The sequence below is a fragment of the Oryctolagus cuniculus genome, chromosome 3 (assembly GCF_051225735.1).
Source record: "Oryctolagus cuniculus isolate XC-2025 breed Fujian yellow rabbit chromosome 3, ASM5122573v1, whole genome shotgun sequence".
NCBI classification, from domain to species: domain Eukaryota; kingdom Metazoa; phylum Chordata; class Mammalia; order Lagomorpha; family Leporidae; genus Oryctolagus; species Oryctolagus cuniculus.
In genome coordinates, this window is record NC_142869.1 from 173,101,234 (window position 1) to 173,127,350 (window position 26,117).

Sequence of the window (26,117 nt, forward strand, 5' to 3'; positions counted from 1 at the left end):
AGAATGTGAACAAAATTGGGATAGTTTTACTCCACATTTCTTTCTCTTTCATTTGCCATATCAAAGTACATCAACTGTCTACCAAGGGCAGCACCCTCATGTGTTCATAAGTCAAGAACTTTGTCTCAAAGGAACATACATGATCATTTTACTTTGCCTGAGCAACAAAATATCATCAGGCCATAAGATATACTTATGTCTCAATTAAAGGACATAAATCACCTTTTGAGAGCAGTATGGTCCAAGTGATTAATTTTAAAAATAAAAAAGCTTAGGTCTCTGTAAAATAAAGCTGAAAATTTCGGCCTTTTTATCCCACGTGTAATCTTTCAAAGGCACTTTAATTTTAGTCAACTATGTTAGTCTTAACTTTGGAACTAGCAGACGCATTTTTAGAATTTCATTTCCTGATGCAAAATGTGATGATGAGTTCTAGGGTTTAATTAAATCCAGCATCAACAGTATTTTCTTTTTATGCCTTTTAAAAGGTATTCTCTTTTCATTCCATTTAAGTGTTTCAGGGTATTATGACAGACCATGAAAACTCAATTGAATGGGTATAATTACACTGAAACTCTCCTACAAATGAAAAATTCTTTGGAGTTCATTACCACCTCAGCAAAGTAATCCAATATAAACACCCTCCTGAAACGCTCAAAACAAACATCCAGATTTCTTTATTATTGATATGTTCTTTTCACTTTATGTCAGAAGATAATATCAGTTATTATTACAGGACTGGAGTAAAAATTGATGTTTCTATTTTCTCCCTGAATGCATTAAATCCATTAATAACAATGCAATTTTAATGGTCAATTTCTATTTTTCTAGAGGAGCCATATCTAAATTAAAATTTTCTTCAAAGGCTAGCAAAATATTTCTTTTGTCTCTCCATGAACAGACTGTAGACATGAGTATCTCTGTAGTTGCTTTTACTATAATAATATTCTAGGAATTCTGTTTTGATCAATAAAAAAATAAAAATGCATATTATTCAACCACCTCATTTTATAGAAAATGAATTCAGGCCCAGATAGGTTAAAAGCCTTATTGTACGCATAAAATTAACACTGAAAATCTACTTTAAATAAAAAGTGTAATACCCTTTAGCTTCTCTAATATCCTTTAATAAAAAGGATTTAGGGGTTGGCATTGTGGTGATGTGGCATCCTATGCTGGAGCCCTAGTTTGAGTCCCAGCTGTTCACTTCCTATCCAGCTCCCTGTCCATGTGCCTGGGAAAGTATCAGAGACGGCCCAAGTACGTGAGTACCTGAAACCCACATGAGCGACCCAGATGGAGTTTTAGGCCCCTAGTTTCAGCCTGGCCCAGCTCTGGCTGTTGTAGCCATTTATGGAGTGAACCAATGCATGGAAGATCTCTTCTCTGTCTCACTCTCTCTCTTTGTCACTTTGCCTTTCAAATAAATAAAACTAAATCATTAAAAATATATTTTAAACAATTAAAGAATATACACAAAGTTCAATCTTTACATAATTGGTGACAAAAAAGAGAACTAAAATTCAATGAATTTATCCAGTATGAGGTGGTCATGCACTGAGCTGTGTTCCCTCAAAAGTGATATGTTGAAATCTTAACCCCTAGGGCCTCAGAATGCAACTGTATTTAAAGACGGAGTGAATTCCGACACAGGCACAGCAGGGGAGACCATGTGAAGACACAGGAAGATGAACTACTACAAGGCAAGGAGACAGGCGTCAGAAGAAAACAACTCTGCTGACACCGTGACCTTGGAATAGTGAGGACATAAATTTCAGTTGTTCAAGCCACCCAGTCTGTGGCTTGCTGTTTTGACATCTCTAGAAGACTCATACAGATGTGCACTAGAAAGATGTGGCGAGGGGCAGGCGTTGTGGTACAGCAGGTTGAGCTGTGGCTTGGAACACATGCATCCCACATCAGAGCACCAATAACGGCCCTGGCTACACTGCACAGGACCCAGCTTCCTGATAGTGCACCTACGAAGGGAGGATGACAGCCCAAGTACGTAGGGCCCTGCCCCTCCTGTGGGAGACCCAGACAGAGTTCCAAATCTTGGCTTCAGCCTGGCCCAGCCCTGACTGTTGCAGGCATTTGGGAAGTGAACCAGCAGATAGAAGATCTCTCATCTCTGTGTCTGTCTCTGTCACTCTTCCTTTCAAATAATCAAACAAAAACAAATAGTTTTAAAAAGATTTACTGATGGGGGCCAGCGCTGTGGTGCAGTGGGTTAACACACTGGCCTGAAGTGCCAGCATCACATATGGGCGCCGGTTCGAGACCCGGCTGCTCCACTTCCGATCCAGCTCTCTGCTATAGCTTGGGAAAGCAGTAGATGACCCAAGTCCTTGGGTCCCTGTACCTGCCTGGGATACCCAGAAGAAGCTCCTGGCTCCTAGTTTCGGATTGGCATAGCTCTGGCTCTTTCTGCCACTTGGGGAGTGAACCATTCAATAGAAGACCTCTCTCTCTCTCTCTACTTCTCCTCTAACTCTGACTTTCAAATAAATAAATCTTTTAAAAAAAGAAAAAAGATGTACCGATGGAATGAGCCCAGTTTGTTTCAGTTGTACAATTTATATTTATAAAAATGATACATAATGAAAAAATAAGAGGAATCTTGTTTTTTCACTTTTCAAAGGCTTGGCTGGCTTGGAAATCTCTGCTGGCTTGATATTCTTGTTCTGCATTGTCAGACTCTACTTTCCACTTCTCCTAAGCATCATGATATGCATAAAACAACTAACCCTATTTCCAAGAACAAATTATTTTTCAATTTTGCTTTTGTTTAAAAATTCATAAAATTACCTCCCTCCTTTACTCACAGAACACACCTGCAATATACTTAAACCTTCTTGCAAACTCCGTTCCCTTCCCCAAATCCTGATTTCTGCAATAGCACCCTTCTGCCCTGCACCCTCAAACCAACAAAATCAGCAGTAAACATTGGCTTCACTTTTCAAGTGACCTTTTACTATGGAAAAAGTGCTGAGTTGTAAGACTGTTTCTACACCTACATAGGCATGAATAATTCATCTCCAAAAATAAGTTCTAAAAGCAACAAGATCTCAATTTAAGTTGTGTGGGAGTCCTAAATGTATTGTACCCTTCTGTAAGTGCACTGAATGCCAAACCGTGCGGTGACTTTGGCCAACAGATCACAGGTGCAATCCCTCCAGGGAGTGCACGAACTCCCATTCCTGGTAAGTCTGTTTCACAGGCCGAGCACTGTGACTGACGATTCTAAAAGACTCTCCAAAATCTTCAGTTTTGCTAGAATTTATTTTTAACTGGATATCATTCTGGAAGTTTTCTTCTAATCACACTTGAACTGCCAACCTATAACACCGAAATTTCACATGTTTGAAATACTCAAAATGGATTTTAGTTGTCATTTGTAGCCACATATTTTGTTTAACAGTTTGCTTGAGTTAAAATGTATAAATCACACATGCAAAACACGTACACAAACACATAAAAACAAATGGGGATTATACTGACAACAGAGTTCAATGCATTAAATGCCATTTCCAAAGCAGATACCATTGGGTTTTAGTTTTATCAATCAATGCCATGTGATTGTGTGTAAGTTTCCTATTGCTTCCTGTTCTTAGTCCTCTTATTTATGAGTGTTAAACTTGGTTGCAATGCAAAATGCTTAGCATAGTGTAAGAATATATTATGGGGGCGGCGCTGTGGTGTAGCTGGTAAAGCCATCACCTGCAGTGCCGACATCCCATATGGGCACTAGTTTGAGTCTCAGCTGCTCCACTTCTGATCCAGCTCTCTGCTGTGGCCTGGGAAAGCAGTGCAGGATGGTCCAAGTCCTTGGGCCCCTGTACCTGCGTGGGAGATCTGGAAGAAGCTCCTGGCTCCTGGCTTCAGATAGGCAGAGCTCCTGCCGTTGCAGCCATCTGGGGAATGAATCAGCAGATGGAAGACCTCTCTCTCTCTTTCTCTGCCACTGCCTCTCTCTAACTGTGCTTTTCAAATAAATAAACCTTTTTTTTTAAAAAAAATAATATATTACCTCTCTTTCTAAATATACAAATTTACCTGGTTCTTTCTGATAGCAAAGTGAGTCATTCATTAAGCTCACTGAGACAGGACAGCGCCTGACCTGCTTGCTCAGTGCTGTGGACCGAGGATGACCCTGACAGTTCCCATATGCCAACTGCATATCTTAGATCCCTTTGGAACATATTTTCATAACATTCCAGGCCTTGAATTTTATCACAGCAGGAAATCAGAGGAAATAGATATCCAAAGGATATTTATTTAACATCTGAAAGAATGAATGTGAGATATTAATATGTAATCAATGTAATCAATGTTACACAGAAGGATGTAGTTCCTTCTGTGATGCAGAAGGTTAATCCTCCACCGGCATCCCATATGGGCACCAGTTCTAGTCCCGGCTGCTCCTCTTCCAGTCCAGCTCTCTGCTATGGCCTGGGATAGCAGTGGAGGATGAACCAAGTCCTTGGGCCCCTACCCCCACATGGGAGACCGGGAAGAAGCTCCTGGCTCCTGGCTTTGGATCGGCGCAGCTCCAGCCGTTGCGGCCATTTTGGGGAGTGAACCAGTGGATGGAAGACCTTTCTCTCTGTCTCTCCCTCTCACTGTCTGTAACTCTACCTCTCAAATAAATAAATAAATAAAATCTTTTAAAAAAATAAGCACAGCTTTCAAAAGCATATTCCATAGATTTAAGAAAATGTTAAGGCTGGCGCCGCGGCTCACTAGGCTAATCCTCCGCCTAGCGGCGCTGGCACACGGGGTTCTAGTCCCGGTCGGGGCGCCGGATTCTGTCCCGGTTGCCCCTCTTCCAGGCCAGCTCTCTGCTGTGGCCAGGGAGTGAGTGGAGGATGGCCCAGGTGCTTGGGCCCTGCACCCCATGGGAGACCAGGAAAAGCACCTGGCTCCTGGCTCCTGCCATCGGATCAGCGTGGTGCGCCGGCCGCAGCACGCTGGCCGTGGCGGCCATTGGAGGGTGAACCAACGGCAAAGGAAGACCTTTCTCTCTGTCTCTCTCTCTCACTGTCCACTCTGCCTGTCAAAAAATAAAAAAAAAATGTTAGACGTGAATAGCTGGAGAGGAGAATCGCAGAAGCTTAGGCAGCACTTTCAAGGATCCACTAGTGAAGGACGTTCATGGCAACATGAAACCACGATGACCAGTTCCAGTTTTCTTCCATCGTGAAGACTGAAGGTTGCTGGTTCTGTCTTAGAAGTTTCTCAACAATAGAATTCCCAAATTCCCAGTTTTTAAAAACTGGAAAATCAAAAATGTTTCCTTTCTCTGTAAAACTCCCTTTCATCTTGGAATGAAAATCAATTTACCAAGCAGTTTCTTTTTAATGTGAAATCATATTCAGCTGTGGTCAGATTATCATGTTCAGACTTTTTTCAAAGATCCATGTCTAGCTCTGACTTCCCCAAGGTTACAAGCAAACCCACACACAATTTAGCATTGGAACACATCTTGTTTATGTTCCAACTGCAACTGCTGTGCAAGATGGTATATTACATTCAACATATGTTGGTGGTACTTCAGAAACACATGGTCGCTTTGCCGAATAGCTTGGCTGAGCATAGCTTTTCCCCTCGGTGGGTAGCTGCAGTAGGGACCACAGTTCTCTGCTCTACGAGAGTTTTAGATGTGGGTGAGGTGGGTCAGCATGCGTCATTCTTTCCCTCCCACTGAATGCAGCTACAGACCCTGGACAGAGCTCACAAAGCAGCTATTTGAGAACGCTCAAAAGTAACGTAATTTGCAGCAGATTGGAGAAGGAGACCAGAATTAGAGCCATCACACTGGTGCTGAGGACCCGACCCCTCCCTTTCCTGCTTCTCTCTAATGAACACTGGCTTGGGTTCCAGGCAGCACAAAGCCAGACAGTAGACCCCACATCTGATCAGAGAGCGAGCTCAGGAGCTGGCTTGAGGAAAAGAAACTTAGAGCGCTGAGAGAAATTGGGAGGAACCTGCCTTTTGGCTTTTGTTTTTTATCTTCCATTTTCTAATAAGCTGGCACTCAGGCCATTTTGCTACACTAACAGCAGATATAGCAATCGTGACAGAGGCCTCTGGGCACCCAAAATTACAAAGGAAGGAGGCTTGATCACATCTCTGAGTTATGATGTCAGGAAGGTGGGACCAACCACTATCACTTATTTTTCTCTGTCAGTCATATCATTGCTTGCCCCTGGATGCAAGTACAGGAGCAGGAAGTATGTAGCAGACTGAGAGAACTAAAACCTTAGCTTTCTGGCTGAAAGAGCAAAAGAGATTCCCCAAGAAAATCAGAAAGCATCAAGGAACCATGGCAGAAATGGAGCACTTCACAAAATAACTTCATAAAAATGTTTACAAACTCTTAGGGGTTGATCTCTAACTTGCAAAGACATCATCTAGTTTTAATACATCAGTCTAGTTTTTATAGAATAGACTCAGGAACTGAAATTCAGGTTAGACCCCTTTCAGTTCCCATACAGGTAATTTAATGATACACACGCCTGGCAGATATGGAGAGTACAGCAAGGCTTTGGGAACAGAAATAACACTGTGACCACAACCCTCAGGTAGTCAGAACTGGTGGCCTGAACTCAGCTGAGTCAATCGGCTATGAAAACAAGTAAATCATGAAGCTTCCACATTAAGAAATTAAAAAAAGAAAAGCAATAAACCCAAAGTAAACAGAAGGAAGGAAATAGTAAGAGATGTCTGATACATGGAATTACAAACAAAACCAATTGTGATGGCGCCAGTGCTATGGCATAGTAGATTAAGCCTCCACCTGCCTCGCCACCATCCCATTCAGGTGCAAATTCCTATCCTAGTTGCCCCTCTTCTGATCTAGCTCTCTACTTATGACCTTGCAAAGCAGTGGAAGGTGGCCCAAGAACACATTAAGGGACTGGCACTGTGGCATAGCAGGTAAAGCCTGCAGTGCCGGCATTCCATATGGGCAACTGTTTGAGTCCCGACTGCTCCACTGCTGATTCTGCTCTCTGCTATGGCCTGGGAAAGCAGCAGAAGATGGCCCAAGTTCTTGGGCTTCTGTACCCACGAGGGAGACCTGAAAGAAGCTACTGGCTCCTGGCTTCAGATAAGCACAGATCCAGCTGTTGCAGCCATTTGGGGAGTGAATCAGTGGATGGAAGACTCACTCTCTCTCTCTCTCTCTCTCTCTCTCTGTCTGCCTCTCTGTAACTCTGCCTTTCAAATAAATAAAATAAACCTTTAAAAATGTTAATTCACAAAGCAACAATAATATAGGCCATGGGGAGAAATATTATATATTTTTCCTATTAGATGAGGTTGCTGAATACCTTTCTTAAAATTCATCAAATCATAAATGTGGTCAAGCTTGATCAAAAAACAAAAATTTGGAATTCTTTTCAGAAAGCCAAAATGTTGTAGGCACACAGATATGAATATGATGCAAATCCTAACAATCCATTCATTGCATTATCTCCAGCGCTCACTCCCATCTCTAAAAAAGTCATCAGAAAACTGGAGGGAGGGGCTGGCACTGTGGCACAGTGGGTTAAACTACCACCCGCGATGCCAGCATCCCATACCAGTGCCAGTTCAAGCCCCAGTGCTCCATTTTTTATTCAGTTGCCTAGTAAAGCATCAGAAGACAGCTCAAGTAGCTGGACTCCTGCACCCACAAGAGAGACCCACATGGAGTCCAAGCTCCTGGTTCACCCTAGTCATTGCAGACTCAACCCACAGATTGAAGAACTCTATCTTTCTCTCTCTCCTCTCTCTCTCTCTCCCTCTCCCTCTTTAACTCTGCCTTTCAAATAAATAATCTTGAAAGAAAGAGAGAGAGAGAAAGAGAGAGAAAAAGAAAGGAAGAAAGAGAGAGAGAGAGAAAGAGCTGAAAGGATAGAAGGATTACTTTTCAAGTCGCTTCAGGAGTAGTAGAAAAAGGCTCTTCCAAAGAAAAGATCTGTTTAACAGAGGTGTTCTAGGCAGTGAATGGCTGACCCGAGAGCCAAAAACCTCAGATGATCCCAGTTCAGGACACTGGGGCACTGACTTGCATAAGGACCAGGGCAATGTTAACATGATTTTTTAAATTGCTGAAAATAGCATGTAACGCTGGAGAACTGATCAAAAAACTAAGTCATCACTGCCATAATATAAGACAAACACATACTGCTATGCTTGGACCTTTCTCCACATTCCTTGTTGCCATCTGATTTTTTAAATAATACTGTGACTCAGTAAAATATATACCATATATTTAATAGAGATGATATAGAGATATGTAATCATTTCAGATTAACAGTCAAGTTCTATAGTAGCTACAACTTGGTGGCTGCTACATCCTACGGAAATAAATATAATAATTTTCCTTACTGGAGCACATACGCTCCTGCCCTAAGAAATAAAGAGCCCCATTGAAGACACACAATTGAAACATAAATGCAACCAAAACTTAGCTAGTGATAGAAATACAATACTATCAAAGCATTACTGCTGTGAACATAAAATAACGATCACTGAGAGCCACTCCTTAAACTCAAACTTACTGAACTGACCCATACAGAGAGGAGAATTTGCCCCCACAATAATCTCCAAATTGGAAATCAAATGTCATTCTATGCTCAATTTCAAGCTCTACAATGGAAGTACTCTGTTGTACACACCACTAGATAGACATCATGAAGTCTGACACTGAGCAAATACAAAATAAATAGTTTTCAATAAACACATAGTTTTAATAAATGAATAAGTAAATGAGAATCTATAACACTAGATTAGAAATTAAGATGATATATGTGGGCCTTAGCAATTATTTTGTCATATCCATGGATGTTAGGTATTATACAGTTCTACTTAAACAGGCATTCTTTTATTCATTTTCTCAAGTAAGCACCCAGCCATGTTTGATTTCAGACATTTGTGCCAGCATCTGTGAAGAAGACTTGGAACAGGAAGATTCATAAGACAATATTGCAAATTGTTTCAAATAGCGTAAGGACCATGAGGGACATACACAGAAACAGCGTCAAGAAATTTAACACCGAATTAAACTTCAAGAATTTTAACAGAAACATCAATAATGAGCTCCAGTGACAGCATAATGAATTCTGACAACAAGAATCAAGGAAGAACTCTGTGAAAAGCAAATCATGCTACTGGGCTTTGAGACACACATAGGATCCTGAGAGTTGGAAGTGGCAGATAACACATCAAAGTCATGACCTCTGAAGCTGGACTGGCTACATTTGAGTCTCTGACTGACTTAGCTGTACTACCTTGGGTGTGTCACTTAACCTCTCTATCAGCTTCTTCATGCATAAAAAGGAGATAATGATACCATAAAGTTGTTGGGAAACTAAAGTACTATGGTTAGCACCTGTAAAAGTACCAGAAACATAATAAGTGCTAGAAACAGGTACATGGAGAAAAGAAAGGGCAAGACAGGCAACAGCACAAAATAAAACTGAAACAAATTGTTAAGAAATATTTTTTCTTTTTATTTGTTACCACCAGAAAAAAAATAATAGTTTAGAGTGCATTAGAAGCACCTACTGCTAAAATATATAAAAATACTTTTCACTAACTCCATGACAGTTTGGGCTCATTAATTTTTTTTTTTACATAATAGGTTCTTACCCCAGAAACAGGCAGGTGCAGACTCAAAATGCTACTCATGATTGTAGGGGCCCCTGCACAAAGCAAAGGCTGCAACCACATCCTAAACTCTCCCCTGGGCCACAGGAGATGACACGATCTAATGGTATCATCAGCATTCTATAAAAAGCAATACCTAGTACTAAATTTTATATAACCCCATGAAACCCTGGACCCTGAAGTTTGTAGGCAAACACTTGGGACTGCTAACCCTTAGAGGATGGAGACATATTGGACAGAAGGGCTTTCACAGCTCATTTCAAACCAAAGAAAGGGACAAGAGAGCAGTTTGGTTGGGCAGCTCCCTTATCTGAGCAGCAGACCAACCCGCAGAGTAAGAGGACGCAAACAGTCTAAACTGTGGCAGAGCAGTGGCCGGGGACAAGATGTAAAAATGAACAGCACGGTACTCACATGGTGAAGGAGCCGGGGGGAGCAGACACTCGCCGCAGGTCCGCAGTTTGCACCTGGTGGATGCTAGAGGCAGCAGGGAATGAGCAGCGAAGACACAGTCAGCACGACAGCGTGGACAGACAAGGACCAAGCCGGGGAGAGAAAGAGAGACACACAAAGTTTAAACAGAACTTAAACGCGCATGTCACCCAACAAGGCAGGAAAGGAGAAGGAAAATCAAGCCAGCCACAGAAACAATCCAAAACACCAGCGATAGCGATGAGGCCAACAGGACACGAGGAAGGGGCTGGTTCCAGGCAAGCCGTAGGCGGGAGCTGAGCGAGGGGCCAAGGCAGAAGGGCAGGCTGCTACTGGGGCCAGCGGGACCATCATGGCTGCCCTTGCTCAGTTCACCCTGTGACCCACGGAGAGGCACACGCTGACACAGGAGCAAGCAGGACACAGGCACAGCAACTCCTTCTTGAGATTAAAGGTCAATGTATTTTTTTCTCCCTAGCCTTCACCATTCCCCGGGGCTTTTAGAAATGCTTGCATTCAAGCACAGCCATCTTGAAAAGAATGATTCAAGAACACTTTAACTTCCTGAAGGTAAACAAAGGCCTTGTAAGAACTCCACAGGTATTACCAGGAAAGTCCTAACTGCAGGGCTGTGTCGCTGTAATTCCACACACACCATAGATTTCTCCCTTTTCCCCCTTCTTTTGTGATAGAGAGCATCTATGCTGGCTACCAAAAGAGACAAAAGGTAGAATTACAGAAACTAAACCCAAAGTGTCCTGTCATTTGACATCATTACTCTCTCCATGATCTCATTTAAACACAGTCACTGCGTCTGTCATACACAAGGCTCTTCCATCTGTGTTCGTGGTGAAGGGAAGTCCTCACAGAAAGTCACCCATGAGAGTTCCAGCCCAGGGCTCTCTCTATCCTTGTAATCCTCAAAGGACCCTCAGTTACAGCCAATAATACATCTCAGCAGCCCAGGAAGATGGAACCCAGCTGCACAATTCAAAGTTTGCTAACTGGAGATCATCTTCAAGGATATTGCCTTCTTTGTTCGTGAGCTAAGGACAATAATTAGTGGAAGACATCATGGAACACCTGAGTAATTTTTAAGTTTCTGACCTCCTTCAATGGTGTCTTCCAAACAAAAAACATAATCAAATGTATCTGACTATCATATTACCAGTATATGAGTACAAACCCAGATAAATCCATATTACTTTTGGGGGAGAAGAGACTTTCTGTAGTTCATGTTCACGTAGAGCCATATGCCCTGAGAGAATGGGACATGTTCCTGGACAGGTAGTAGGGGGCTAGTGGACACATGGAAGCCTGGCATTTTCATTTATATTTGGTAATATAAACTGTATGAGAAGCCAACACATTTTGTTTTTAGAAAACATTATTCTTCTCTTTTTGCATACATGAAGTTCTAATGGCATCATGAAGGCTCTCTCATGAAAAATTCCTTCCAGCTTTCTATGTGAACCATATCTTGAAATTATTAAAAAAGGTGCCTTCCATCTATAATAAAATGTGGCCAAAATAGGGCGGAGCCAAGATGGCGGAATAGTGAGGGCGCGCACCGATAGTCCGGGAAAATTTAGTTTAACGAAAGGGGAGTTATGGTAGCCGCAGAAAAAAAGAACCAGGAAAAAATTGCACGGGAATCGTGAATCGGAGGACCTACTGGGAGAACAAGGTCGCCCACCGCGCGGAAGCCAAGTCGTGGGACCGAGCCACAGAAGCCCCAGGGTCGGCACGCCAGTGCTCCAAGGGGAGTGCACGCCACACAGACAACAGCGGGGAGACTTGGGACGCTCAGGGCTCCGAGTCTACACATCGGCGCTGGAAGGGGAGGTGAGCTCAATAACCCGAGACATTGGTGGGGAAACGGGGGTCAGAATCTAGAGGGGGGCCGGAAAGTGCAGCAAACTCACTATCGGAAAGAAGGAAAAAAAAGCTTCGGGGTTTCTCTTCCCCCTAACCTTGCAAAGGTTACAAGGCTGCAAGGCTTGAAGAGACAAAGAGCAGGCCTCCTCTCTGGATTTACATATCAATGGGGGAGAGCTAAGGAACTGAGTCACTACAATTCAGTAGCCTAGGCAACCCAGTGGGAGTCCAGAGGAGCCAAAGACTGGAAGCTAAATACCATCAATTCTGCACAGCCATGCCCTGCGGTGTTACTTACCCCCTGAATAAATAAAATAAATAAATAAATAAAAAGAGAGAGATTTACCACGCATAACCTGAGGGTGTCACCTTTGCACACCCTTAACCAGGAAGAACCAGGCAGAGCTCTCAGGCTGCACCCATCTCAAGCCTCCAAGGCTCCTCCAACAGCAGGCAGTCCACTTAACACGGACACAGTATAAAAAAAAAAAAAAAAAAAAAAAAAACGCACAGTGACGCAAGAAGAATTAACTATGCCGAGTAACAAACACAGAAATAGAGGGAGCAAGATCAACGATGACACTATGATGCCTCCAAATAAGCAAAACACCCCAAGCCAAGAGTATGAAGATGATGAGATAGAAGAAATGCAAGATACGGATTTCAAAAAATTTATGATAAGAACATTTAGAAGTTTTCAAAAGCAAATCCTTGAACTACAGAAATCCTTAATGGACAAGATTGAAAATCTCTCTCGTGAAAACAAAATTTTAAGGAAGAGTCAAAATGAAACTCAGAAACTAGTAGAACAGGAAAGTGTTATAGTGAAGAGAAATCAAAATGAAATGAAGAGCTCAATAGATCAAATGACAAACACATTAGAAAGCCTTAAAAACAGAATGGGTGAAGCAGAAGAGAGAATATCGGACTTAGAAGATAGAGCACAGGAAAACATACAGTCAAACCAAAGAAAAGAAGAGGAAATTAGAAACCTAAAAAATATTGTTGGGAATCTACAGGATACTATTAAAAAAACCAACATTCGAGTTCTAGGAGTTCCTGAAGGCATGGAGAGAGAGAAAGGATTGGAAGGCCTTTTTAGTGAGATACTAGCAGAGAACTTTCCAGGTTTGGAGAAGGACAGAGATATCCTAGTACAGGAAGCTCATAGAACCCCCAATAAACATGACCAAAAGAGATCCTCACCACGACACGTGGTAATTAAACTTACCACAGTGAAACATAAAGAAAAGATCCTAAAATGTGCAAGAGAGAAACGTCAGATTACTCTCAGAGGATCTCCAATCAGACTCACAGCTGACTTCTCATCAGAAACCCTACAAGCTAGGAGGGAATGGCGAGACATAGCACAGGTGCTAAGAGAGAAAAATTGCCAGCCCAGAATATTATATCCTGCCAAGCTCTCATTTGTGAATGAAGGTGAAATAAAGACCTTTCATAGCAAACAGAAATTGAAAGACTTTGTGGCCACTCGTCCGGCCCTGCAAAAGATACTTAAAGATGTGCTACACTCAGAAACACAGAAACACGGCCATCAATATGAAAGAAGGGAAAGGAAGAACACCTACCAGTAAAAGAGCATGGGAAGCTCAAAGCATATACTAGAAAATATTTCCGGGAAAATGGCAGGGCAAACTCACTACGTATCAATAGTCACATTGAACATTAATGGTCTGAATTCTTCAGTTAAAAGACACCGTTTGGCTAACTGGCTCACAGAACACAACCCAACTATTTGTTGCCTACAAGAAACACATCTCTCTAACAAAGAGGCATGCAGACTGAAAGTGAAAGGTTGGAAAAAGATATTCCATGCCAACAGAAACCAAAAAAAAGCAGGTGTAGCCATATTAATATCAGACAAAATAAACTTTAATACAAAAACTGTTAAGAGAGACAAAGAGGGACACTATATAATGATTAAGGGTTCAATTCAACAGGAAGATGTAACTATTATAAATGTATATGCACCTAATTACAGGGCACCGGTCTATTTAAAAGATATGCTAAGGGACTTAAAGGGAGATTTAGATTCCAATACAATAGTACTGGGGGACTTCAATACTCCACTCTCAGAAATAGACAGATCATCCGGACAGAAGATCAACAAGGAAACAGCAGATTTAATTGACACTATTGCCCAAATGGATCTAACAGATATCTACAGAACTTTCAACCCTACATCTACAGACTTCACATTCTTCTCAGCAGCGCATGGAACCTTCTCTAGGATTGATCACATACTAGGCCATAAAGCAAGTCTCAGCAAATTTAAAAGAATTAGAATCATACCATGCAGCTTCTCAGACCACAGCGGGATGAAGCTGGAAATTAGCAACTCAGGAAACCCCAGAAAGTATGCAAACACATGGAGACTGAACAACATGCTCCTGAATGAACACTGGGTCATTCAAGAAATCAAAAGAGAAATCAAAAACTTTCTGGAAGTAAATGAAGACAACAACACAACATATCAAAACTTATGGGATACAGCAAAAGCAGTATTGAGAGGCAAATTTATAGCAATAGGTGCCTATACCAAGAAATTGGAAAGGTACCAAATAAATGAGCTTTCAGCGCACCTCAAGGACCTAGAAAAACTGCAGCAAACCAAACCCAAATCTAGTAGGAGAAGAGAAATAATTAAAACCAGAGAAGAAATTAACAGGATTGAATCCAAAAAAACATTACAAAAAATCAGCCAAGCGAGAAGCTGGTTTTTTGAAAAAATAAACAAAATTGACACCCCATTGGCCCAACTAACTAAAAAAAGAAGAGAAAAGACCCAAATCAATAAAATCAGAGATGAAAAAGGAAACGTAACAACAGACACCACAGAAATAAAAAGAATCATCAGAAATTACTACAAGGACCTGTATGCCAGCAAACAGGAAAACCTATCAGAAATGGATAGATTCCTGGACACATGCAATCTACCAAAATTGAACCATGAAGACATCGAAAACCTAAATAGACCCATAACTGAAACAGAAATTGAAACAGTAATAAAGGCCCTCCCAACAAAGAAAAGTCCAGGACCAGATGGATTCACTGCTGAATTCTACCAGACATTTAAAGAAGAACTAATCCCATTTCTTCTCAAACTATTCAGAACAATCGAAAAAGAGGGAATCCTCCCAAATTCTTTCTATGAAGCCAGCATCACCTTAATCCCTAAGCCAGAGAAAGATGCAGCACTGAAAGAAAATTACAGACCAATATCCCTGATGAACATAGACGCAAAAATCCTCAATAAAATTCTGGCCAATAGAATACAACAACACATCAGGAAAATCATCCACCCAGACCAAGTGGGATTCATCCCTGGTATGCAGGGATGGTTCAACATTCGCAAATCAATCAATGTGATTCACCACATTAACAGACTGCAGAAGAAAAACCATATGATTATCTCAATTGATGCAGAGAAAGCATTTGATAAAATTCAACACCCTTTCATGATGAAAACTCTAAGCAAATTGGGTATAGAAGGAACATTCCTCAATTTAATCAAAGCAATTTATAAAAAACCCACAGCCAGCATCCTATTGAATGGGGAAAAGTTGGAAGCATTTCCACTGAAATCTGGCACCAGGCAGGGATGCCCACTCTCACCACTGCTATTTAACATAGTTCTGGAAGTTTTAGCCAGAGCCATCAGACAAGAAAAAGAAATCAAAGGAATACAAATCAAGAAGGAAGAAGTCAAACTATCCCTCTTTGCAGACGATATGATTCTGTACTTAGAGGATCCAAAGAACTCTACTAAGAGACTATTGGAACTCATAGAGGAGTTTGGCAAAGTGGCAGGATATAAAATCAATGCACAAAAATCAACAGCTTTTGTATACACAAGCAATGCCATGACTGAGAAAGAACTGCTAAGATCAATCCCATTCACAATAGCTACAAAAACAATCAAATACCTTGGAATAAACTTAACCAAGGACGTTAAAGATCTCTACGATGAAAATTACAAAACCTTAAAGAAAGAAATAGAAGAGGATACCAAAAAATGGAAAAATCTTCCATGCTCATGGATTGGAAGAATCAACATCATCAAAATGTCCATTCTCCCAAAAGCAATTTATAGATTCAATGCAATCCCAATCAAGATACCAAAGACATTCTTCGCAGATCTAGAAAAAATGATGCTGAAATTCATATGGAGGCACAAGAGACCTCGAATAGCTAAAGCAATCTTGTACAACAAAAACAAAGCCGGAGGCATCACAATACCAGATTTCAGGACATACTACAGGGCAGTTGTAATCAAAACAGCATGGTACTGGTACAGAAACAGATGGATAGACCAATGGAACAGAATAGAAACACCAGAAATCAATCCAAACATCTACAGCCAACTTATATTTGATCAAGGATCTAAAACTAATTCCTGGAGCAAGGACAGTCTATTCAATAAATGGTGCTGGGAAAACTGGATTTCCACGTGCAGAAGCATGAAGCAAGACCCCTACCTTACACCTTACACAAAAATCCACTCAACGTGGATTAAAGACCTAAATCTACGTCCTGACACCATGAAGTTATTAGAGAACATTGGAGAAACCCTTCAAGATATTGGCACAGGCAAAGAATTTCTGGAAAAGACCCGGGAGGCACAGACAGTCAAAGCCAAAATCAACTATTGGGATTGCATCAAATTGAGAAGTTTCTGTACTGCAAAAGAAACAGTCAGGAGAGTGAAGAGACAACCGACAGAATGGGAAAAAATATTTGCAAACTATGCAACAGATAAAGGGTTAATAACCAGAATCTACAAAGAGATCAAGAAACTCCACAAAAACAAAACCAACAACCCACTTAAGAGATGGGCCAAGGACCTCAATAGACAGTTTTCAAAAGAGGAAATCCAAATGGCCAACAGGCACATGAAAAAATGTTCAAGGTCACTAGCAATCAGGGAAATGCAAATCAAAACCACAATGAGGTTTCACCTCACCCCGGTTAGAATGGCTCACATTCAGAAATCTACCAACAACAGATGCTGGCGAGGATGTGGGGAAAAAGGGACACTAACCCACTGTTGGTGGGAATGCAAACTGGTCAAGCCACTATGGAAATCAGTCTGGAGATTCCTCAGAAACCTGAATATAACCCTACCGTTCGACCCAGCCATCCCACTCCTTGGAATTTACCCAAAGGAGTTTAAATTGATAAACAAAAAAGCGGTCTGCACCCTAATGTTTATTGCAGCACAATTCACAATAGCCAAGACCTGGAACCAACCTAAATGCCCATCAACGGTAGACTGGATAAAGAAATTATGGGATATGTACTCTTTAGAGTACTATACCGCAGTAAGAAACAACGAAATCCAGTCATTTGCAACAAAATGGAGGAATCTGGAACACATCATGCTGAGTGAAGTAAGCCAGTCCCAAAGGGACAAATACCATATGTTCTCCCTGATCGGTGACAACTGACTGAACACCAAAGGGGAAACCTCCTGAAGTGAAGTGGACACTATGAGAAATGGTGACTTGATCAGCATAGCCCTGACTGCTGATGGACAACTTAATACATTATCCCTCATAGTATTTTTTTTTGTCTGTTCTACTTGATATGACTGGTTTAATTCTGTAATTATCACACAGTTATTCTTGAGTGTTGAAAATTAACTGAAATGTGATCCCTGTTGAACGTAAGAGTGGGAATAAGAGAGGGAAGAGATGTGTAATTTGGGGCATGCTCGGGCTGACTTGCCCCAATTGGTAGAGTTGGAAACATACCAGGGGATTCCAATTCAATCCCATCAAGGTGGCATGTGCCAATGCCATCTCGCTATTCCAGGTGATCAATTTCAGTTCACAATTGATCATAATGAAAGGACTGAGAGTCAAGGGGAGCACATGGGCAAGTCTAGTATCTGCTAACACCAACCGATAGAATGGATAAAGGGGAGAGTGGTCCAGCATGGGAAGTGAGATGCTCAGCAGACTCATAGAATGGCGGATGTCCTAAATAGCACTCTGGCCTCAGAATTAGCCCTGAAGGCACTCGGATCTGGCTGAAAAGCCCATGAGAGTATTTCAGGCATGGAAAGCCAAGACACTCTGGCAAAAAGATCTCTGTGAGTGAGATCCCAGTGGAAAGAACAGGTCTTCAAAGAGGGAGGTGCCTTTCTCTGAAGGGAGGAGAGAACCTCCACTTTGACTATGACCGTGTCCAAACAAGATAAGAGTCGGAGAACTCAGGGGGCTTCCATAGCCTTGGAAACTCATAACTGGTGCATAGGGAGATTAGTGATGCCATAAACAGGAGTGTCAATTTGTGAAGTCAACGGCAGGAGTCACTGTGCACTTACTCCTCATGTAGGATCTCTGTCCTTAACGTGCTGTACACTGAGGCTTAATGCTATAACGAGTACTCAAACAGTATATTTCATTTTGTGTTTCTATGGGGGTGCAAACGATTGAAATCTTTACTTAATGTACACTAAACTGATCTTCTGTAAAAAAAAAAAAAATTATCAATTCCCAACTTGACTCTCACTGGGATTAAACATGACAATAGGTCTGCTCTGATTTCATCATCATTTAAAAAAAATCATCTATTATTTTTCACTTTATGTTTCTGTGTGGGAGCAAACTGTTGAAATACTTACTTAAGGTATGCTAGGCTGATCTTCTGTATATTAAGATAATCAAAAATGAATCTTGACGTGAATGGAGGGGGAGAGGGAGTGGGAAGGGGGGGGTTGTGGGTGGGAGGGACGGTATGGGGGGGGAAGCCATTGTAACACATGAGTCGTACTTTGGAAATTTATATTCATTAAATAAAAGATAAAAAAAAAAATGTGGCCAAAATAGATTCAGTATTGTTTTTACAGTCACAAGATTTTAGATTTACATTATTTTAAAAATAATTTCTGAGAAACATACCAGAGCCAGCATTATAAATCTGATTCATGATTGAGTCATAGGTTCAATATGAAACCATGTTTCGCAGGCACTGGGGTTCTCATAAGGAAAACCCTAGAGCCTCCACCCAGTACAAAGAAGAGAGACAAGGAAATCATTGATTCTACTGTTTTCAATAAATGCTACTATGGAGGAGTGGGCATTTGGCCTAGTGGTTAAGCCATCAATTAGAATGTCCAACTCCCTTATTGGAATGCCTGGGTTTGAGTCTTGATCCCACTCCTGATTCCAGCTTCCTGCTAATGTACCCCCAGAGGTGCAGCAGGTAGTGACTCAAGTGGTATTGTCTCTGCCAATCACACTGAGACCCCATTTATTCCCAGTTTCCCAAGTGTAGCCTGAGCCAGCCCCAGCCTCTGTAGGCATTTGAAGAGTGAACAGCAGATAATTTTCTCTTTCTTCCTCACTCTTGCTGTATCAAATATATTTTTAAATGTTATTACAGTAGAAAGCAAGAACACTGGAACAGCACAGAGAGTTGCATCCAATAGCTAGAACTAGATAGAAGAGGTTTCTTAGAAAAATAGATATATTTCAGTGGCATTTTGTACTGTGAGTGAGAGAAGATGCACAGGAGGTGAGGAGGGTCCTAGAAGAAGAGCAGTCAAGTGCAAAGACATGATAACGTAGGAGCCAGACTATTCCTCCAAGAATAGCAATCATCTCAGGAATACAGGAAGATAAGGATGAAGAAGGCAGTGATCAAAATGATCTTGAAAGATCTTCCAGCTACTGTATTGGAGGAGACACACTGTGTGAGTGCAGTATTGTGTGAGATGAATCCCAAGCATTTCAGCAATGCTGTTGAGAGATAATGCATGTGGCCTTTGAACTAAGGCTGCTTTACTGGTAGACAAGATGGATGGTGTGAGAGCTAAAGATCTGAGAAATAAAAAGAAAGTGTATTTCAAAGAATGCAGCAGTTAGTTTGTTGAGTGTACAAGACTGGAGGAGACTTAGATGATTCTAAGGGCCAGGGGCCTGGGATGTGAGTGGATGGTCGTCCATTCATACAGTATGAATGGAGGGGCTTACTGGATGGTGGTAAAAAGCAAAAGGAATACAGTTAAGGAGCCTAGTCTAAAGCATATGGTTTGATGTCAATACGAGATATTAAGGCAAAGATGTGAACTAAGATAATTGGGTACTAGTCCTCGATTTTTAGAAGAAATCCCAGAGATCCACAGATCTGAGATGCAGTCTCCCAGAGAAAGGGCAGATCAATAAGGAACACTGACATTAAAGTGGAAAGGAAGTAGTTGTTCATGGAGCCCTCAGATTTCTAATATTCATGGTCAACACACTGTATGAAAGGAGCCTGACTGCTGAAGATGAAGCGAACAGCTACCCTCTTCTTATTGGGAAAATACATACACATACACACACACACACACAAATTTCTTTTCTTTTCTTTTTTTTTTTTTTTTTTTTTTTTTTGACAGGCAGAGTGGACAGTGAGAGAGAGAGAGACAGAGAGAGAGGTCTTCCTTTGCTGTTGGTTCACCCTCCAATGGCCGCTGTGGCCGGTGCACTGCAGCCAGCACATGGCGCTGATCCGATGGCAGGAGCCAGGAGCCAGGTGTTTCTCCTGGTCTCCCATGGGGTGCAGGGCCCAAGCACCTGGGCCATCCTCCACTGCACTCCCTGGCCACAGCAGAGGGCTGGCCTGGAAGAGGGGCAACCGGGACAGAATCCGGTGCCCCAACCGGGACTAGAACCTGGTGTGCCGGTGCCACAGGCAGAAGATTAGCCTAGTGAGCCGCAGCACCAGCCGAACACACAGATTTCTAAGCTGAAGTTCTAAAAACATTTCAAACCCTGTTTTTGTTCTTCTTTAAAAGTAATAAAGAAAAGTAAACAAAATTTTAAAAAAGCTGCCTTGGTGAAAAAACTAAGGAGGGGAAAAGGGAACAAAGAGAACAAAAGGCAGGAAGAAAAGAAGGCTAGGAGAAAGGTCTCTCAGCTATTTTTCCCTCTGTGGAGGGAATCACAGACTTCACAGAATGATGGCCATTGCAGAGAGAAGCTTGGAGGACTGCAAAGGTTGAAGAAACCTTATAAGAAGAGTTTTAAGGCAGGGTTGACCTTAAACTTGAAACTCTTCTTGGATACCCAGTGTGATAGTATGATTTCAAAACAAGTATTTCTAGCGAAATAGAAATAAACAATAAAATCCCAGAGGGTGAAAAAGATCAGAGTGAGAGAAATTAAGGTTTAGGGAGCAAGCACTCCTATTACATGGTAACTAGATTTTTGCTTTCTTCTAACATACTTTCTAGATCTGGCTTTGTAAAAACACGGTGTTGAATGATAATTCTCACAAGTACTCATAAAACTTTCGCTATTGTTTAATTTTTATAAATGTTCTGTTTAAAAATAAAAAAGCGTACTGTTATTCCTATTTCACATAGGTCTTTCATTTAGCCTGGGGCTGCTTTCACGGGAGTGCTGCTGTCCCCTTGTGGGAAGTTAAATAACTGCATTTCTGAGTTGCTACTTCAATACCTGCACAGCTGAGTACATGAAATGACAGCATATATCATACATGCCATCAATACAAAAAGAACACAACTATATTTTATATGAAAGGAAGCCTAAGTGAATTCTTGTTTATCCAAAGCGAATTCTAAACAATATGGTTACTGAGAAAGCACAAATTATTTTTCAGCACAAGGGTAAGAGCTGTTTGAAACTCAATATCTGAAAACAACTTCATGTCTGAGAGTTATTAAATATAGAAGTATCACCCATGATACTGTGAGCTCTTTTCCTAGAGATGGTAAAAAACTTTCAGTTTTTCTAGATTCTTAACAAACTATCTACAAGTGACCCAACAACAAAGGCTAAAAACTGTTTCAGAGATGACTTTTCACGTATCAGTTCATAGATTTCTGACAAACCATTGGTTCATGGCTCAACTCAATTTCTAGAGGGAACCTCACAACCCATATATAACTTCTGACATCTCATTATTTTTTTACTGTATCAATCAACAATTGCCTATGCGACTTAATGGAAGCTAAGGACTGGGTAGTCAGACAACATCAAGAAATACCTAAGAGCTTCTTTAGCTGCCAAACGTAAGCAAAGAAAGAGAAGTAACTCCGCAAGACCTGCACAAAATGATCTAGGGAAAGTTCTGTGAAGCCCAGACTCTGGGAGATGAGGAGGAGGAAGATGGAGAGGATCTCTCCCCCAGCATCAGGTGTAGAAGATGCTGATGAACGAAACACTTGGAGAGCACCATCTAGTGCCATTCTTTGACACAGGCCACAGCAGAAAGGTGAAGTTAGGTTTGGCTGTGAGCTCTGCCACCTGTTGGCTATTCTAGGTGCTTCTGTAGACTGTTAATCTGAATCAATAACTACATGGCAAGGCATGCCCTTGCTTTGCAGGCACTACAGGAAGGTAGCCATTCAGTACAAGTTGTTAACCATGTACAGGAGCCACAAACAGGAGAGCACATTGGAGGGTCCCTCACTGTGACAGAGAAAGACCCAAGCTGAAGCCCTGAAACAGCCTTTGGCACATAGGCACCAAATGGAGAAGACACTAAAACTAATTTTAGGCCGGCACCACGGCTCACTAGGCTAATCCTCCGCCTTGCGGCGCTGGCACACCGGGTTCTAGTCCCGGTCGGGGTGCCGGATTCTGTCCCAGTTGCCCCTCTTCCAGGCCAGCTCTCTGCTGTGGCCAGGGAGTGGAGTGGAGGATGGCCCAAGTCCTTGGGCCCTGCACCCCATGGGAGACCAGGATAAGTACCTGGCTCCTGCCATCGGATGAGTGCGGTGCTCTGGCCACAGCGCACCGGCCGCGGCGGCCATTGGAGGGTGAACCAACGGCAAAAGGAAGACCTTTCTCTCTGTCTCTCTCTCTCTCTCTCTCTCTCTCACTATCCACTCTGCCTGTCAAAAAAAAAAAATTTTAAATGTTCTCTTCTTTCTCCAACCCGAAAGAGACATTTAAATCACTAATTGAAACAAGGCCAGCTATAAAGTGAATAGCATTTCAAAGATCTGGTCATTTGTTAAAACAACTAAGGAAGCAAAGAGTCCTTAGTCACATGTGTGGGAGAAAAAAAAAAAAGTGAATCAGATTATTTTAGGCTACAGGGTGCTATCCGGAAAGACAAAACTAAATGGAGGGGCCAGAGCCATAGCTCACTGGGTTAGTCCTCCTCCTGCATCGTCGGCATCCCATATGGGTGCCGGGTTCTAGTTCCGGCTGCTCTTCTTTCAGTCCAGCTTTCTGCTGTGGGCCAAGAGGGCAGTGGAGGATGGCCCAAGTGCTTGGGCCCTGAACCCGCACGGGAGACCAGGAGGAAGCACCCGGCTCCTAGCTTCGGATCTGCACAGCACCAGCCATAGCGGCCATTTGGGGGGTGAACCAACAGAAGGAATACTCTTTGTCTCTCTCACTGTCTATAACTCTAGCTGTCAAACAAATAAATAAAAAAAAAACTAAATGGAAGCAACCAAGTACACGTGGCACCAAAACAGGTGCTCAGGATAGAGGCAATCTACTAGCAAGGAAACCTGTATGCATTGTGGATAGAAGAGAGCAACAAACTAAATCAGCCAACGTCCTACTGTTGGAGAAACCAACAGTTCCCAAAATGGCCTGAGTAGAGGACGGACTAACTACACACTTCCCTACCCTGAAACAAAAGAGAGCACAGTTTATCACCCTAGAATCACTGTTAATAATAATTATATCAACTATATATTATATATACCCAAGCCATTAGTGAAGAAGAATCATCTATCTTTCGTAAATTAATAATTTCCAAAAGAAGGGTATGTTAACCTCAACAAATACGGAACAAATATATATGTATATGCATTTTCCTGAGAGAGACTCAGGAGCTTCTGTGTTTCCTGGACTTTTCTACCCTTCCCAAACCAGTGAGGTCCCCAGACCATGCACATGCGCTGTGCCTTCCTCTCCAAGGTCTTCCAGTGAACCAGTAGGCAAGGAGCAGACTCACTCATTCAGTAAAGGCATGGATGTTCTCCTCTTGCTCTTCTGTACCATGTTGGCCTGATTCCGCAAGGAGATCCGAATCATAGCTGGGGCCAATCTGCAGGGCTCCCCATCCACTTGCATGGGGATGGACTTGTAAGTGAGCAGCATGACCTCTCGACACTGGTGCAGTCTCTCCCCATGGCCCCCGACTTGCAGGGCAGCCTGTCAAAATAAGAGGCAAAGAGGAGATAAGAGTTAATTCTGGCTGCTTAGGAAATCTGGAAAGAGCAAGTCCGTTGCACTCATATACAACCAAAGGCCCTTTGATAGACATAGTCTAATTTGTTAGCCATTGTACAATAGGAAACTTGGATTAGCCATTTACACAAAAGAACTAAACATTCACAACATTTTATGAGCTTTACCATAAATTTTCATTGATAACTGCTCTTTAGTTTTTGTTATAGTTGGCCCTCCATGTTCATAAATTCCACTTCATATCAAAAATATTCAGGAAAAAAACCTGCTGTATTGAATATGTACAAACATTTTTTCTTGTCATTATTCCCTAAACAATATAGCATAACAACTATTTAAAGAACAATGATGTCATTTTAGGTGTTAAAAGTATTCTAAAGAAGATTTAAAATACACAAAATGGTTGTGTAGGTTATATGCAGATTCTATGCCACTTAATGCTCACACAAGGACACAAGTATCCAAATTTTGGTGTCTCTGGGGTAGAGAGGGGAACTGTATTATAAATCTAAATTTAATTGTGCCAGTCTAATATAAAACTTCTTTCAATGTATTATTTATTCCTATTAAATCTTCCATGTAAATAAAACAACAAGAATATGAACAACAGTATCAACTGCTCAATTAAAACCATTCTAGAAAGTAAAACAGATTTCAGGATCAAAATCAAACATAGTAAGAGCTCATTTTACCATGGTGTTGGGGGGGGGGCATAGAATGAAGATGGAATCCAAAATTAAACATCTGTTGAGACTGAAAAATTAGTATCATTGCCCTGCCTTAGCAAACAAACAAACAAAAAAAGTATTTGGTATCACTTATCCTTTTAAAGATTAGTAAAAATCATACATTTTGATGTCTAACATACAGAGAGCACACCATTTTATTTATTTTTATTTTTTAACTTTTATTTAATGAATGAGCATACCATTTTATTATGTAGCTGAAGGATTATTTTTATAAACTTATGTGACCCTCCATTTAAATCCAGCTTTAGAAAATTAACTAAATAAAATCAAAATACTCCCATATACCCCTTCTCAATCTGTTACACTTCTCCCACTAAACAATCAGTGACCCCAACTGGTTTCTATCTTCATAGATTCATTTAGCTGAAGTTGAACTCCAATAAAATAAGTCATATAGTATGTCCTTGTATTTGACATATTTTGCTCAGCATTTTTACAAGTCAACATTTAGTCAGGCTCTGGGATGCTATTGATATAAACTTTATTATACATGTCTTTCAGTGACTACAAACTCTCTTGGATACATAAGAACAAACAGAATCCCTTTGTCATTAAGTTTATGTATATACTTAACCTGAATAGTTACTGCTAAATAATTTTTGTAAAATGAGTACATCTTGATACACTTTCAATATAAATTAATTTATAATGAAGTAAACTTTTAAGATGACTTGAACATTAATTTTAGCTAAAATATGAGATACAGTCTTAAAAAACCAAAGCATGTATTACCAGTTTGTTGCCATGAGTCTCATCTCCACAAATGAGGAGAAAAACCTTATTAACTGAGATTCACAAAGTAAACTTCCACTTATTTAGCTGCCAAATATTTGTATGTATCTGCTGTTTTGCATTATTTCTGCAGGCACACAATAGAAAACTGACTATAAATGCAACAATAAAAGGAATACAAAATCAGAAAGAAATAGAATAAAAATTGAAAAATGAATAACTCATCATTACTGAATACCAATGTCACAGTCTGTGTTTTACACATATTTTTATTCAGTTAATGGAAGACCAAGTAAGCAGACAATGCAGTGGGATATTACCAGCTCCTCTACCATTCGGTAGACAGTTTTCTTTTTTTTTTTTTTTTGACAGGCAGAGTGGACAGTGAGAGAGAGAGACAGAGAAAGGTCTTCCTTTGCCGTTGGTTCACCTTCCAATGGCCGCCGCGGCCGATCCGATGGCAGGAGCCAGGTACTTATCC

General features: G+C 41.2%; 1 protein-coding gene across 12 annotated transcripts in view; it reads right to left on the bottom strand.

The window, feature by feature from the left end:
• The window catches only part of DGKI (diacylglycerol kinase iota), a 507,839-nt gene that overhangs the window by 138,093 nt on the left and 343,629 nt on the right, over window positions 1–26,117 (bottom strand). For 9 of the 12 annotated variants that reach the window (XR_007920530.3, XM_051849035.3, XM_051849034.3 and 6 more), the window contains 2 exons: window positions 23,920–24,119; window positions 10,072–10,134 (listed from right to left, as the gene is read on the bottom strand). Coding sequence is in view for 11 of the 12 variants with exons in the window: in XM_051849035.3 (XP_051704995.3) it covers window positions 10,072–10,134; window positions 23,920–24,119 (263 nt within the window). In the remaining variant the exon portion in view is untranslated. The remainder of the gene's footprint in view (window positions 1–10,071; window positions 10,135–23,919; window positions 24,120–26,117) is intronic. The other 3 variants (XM_070071341.2, XM_051849036.3, XM_017342646.4) reach the window with 1 other exon arrangement.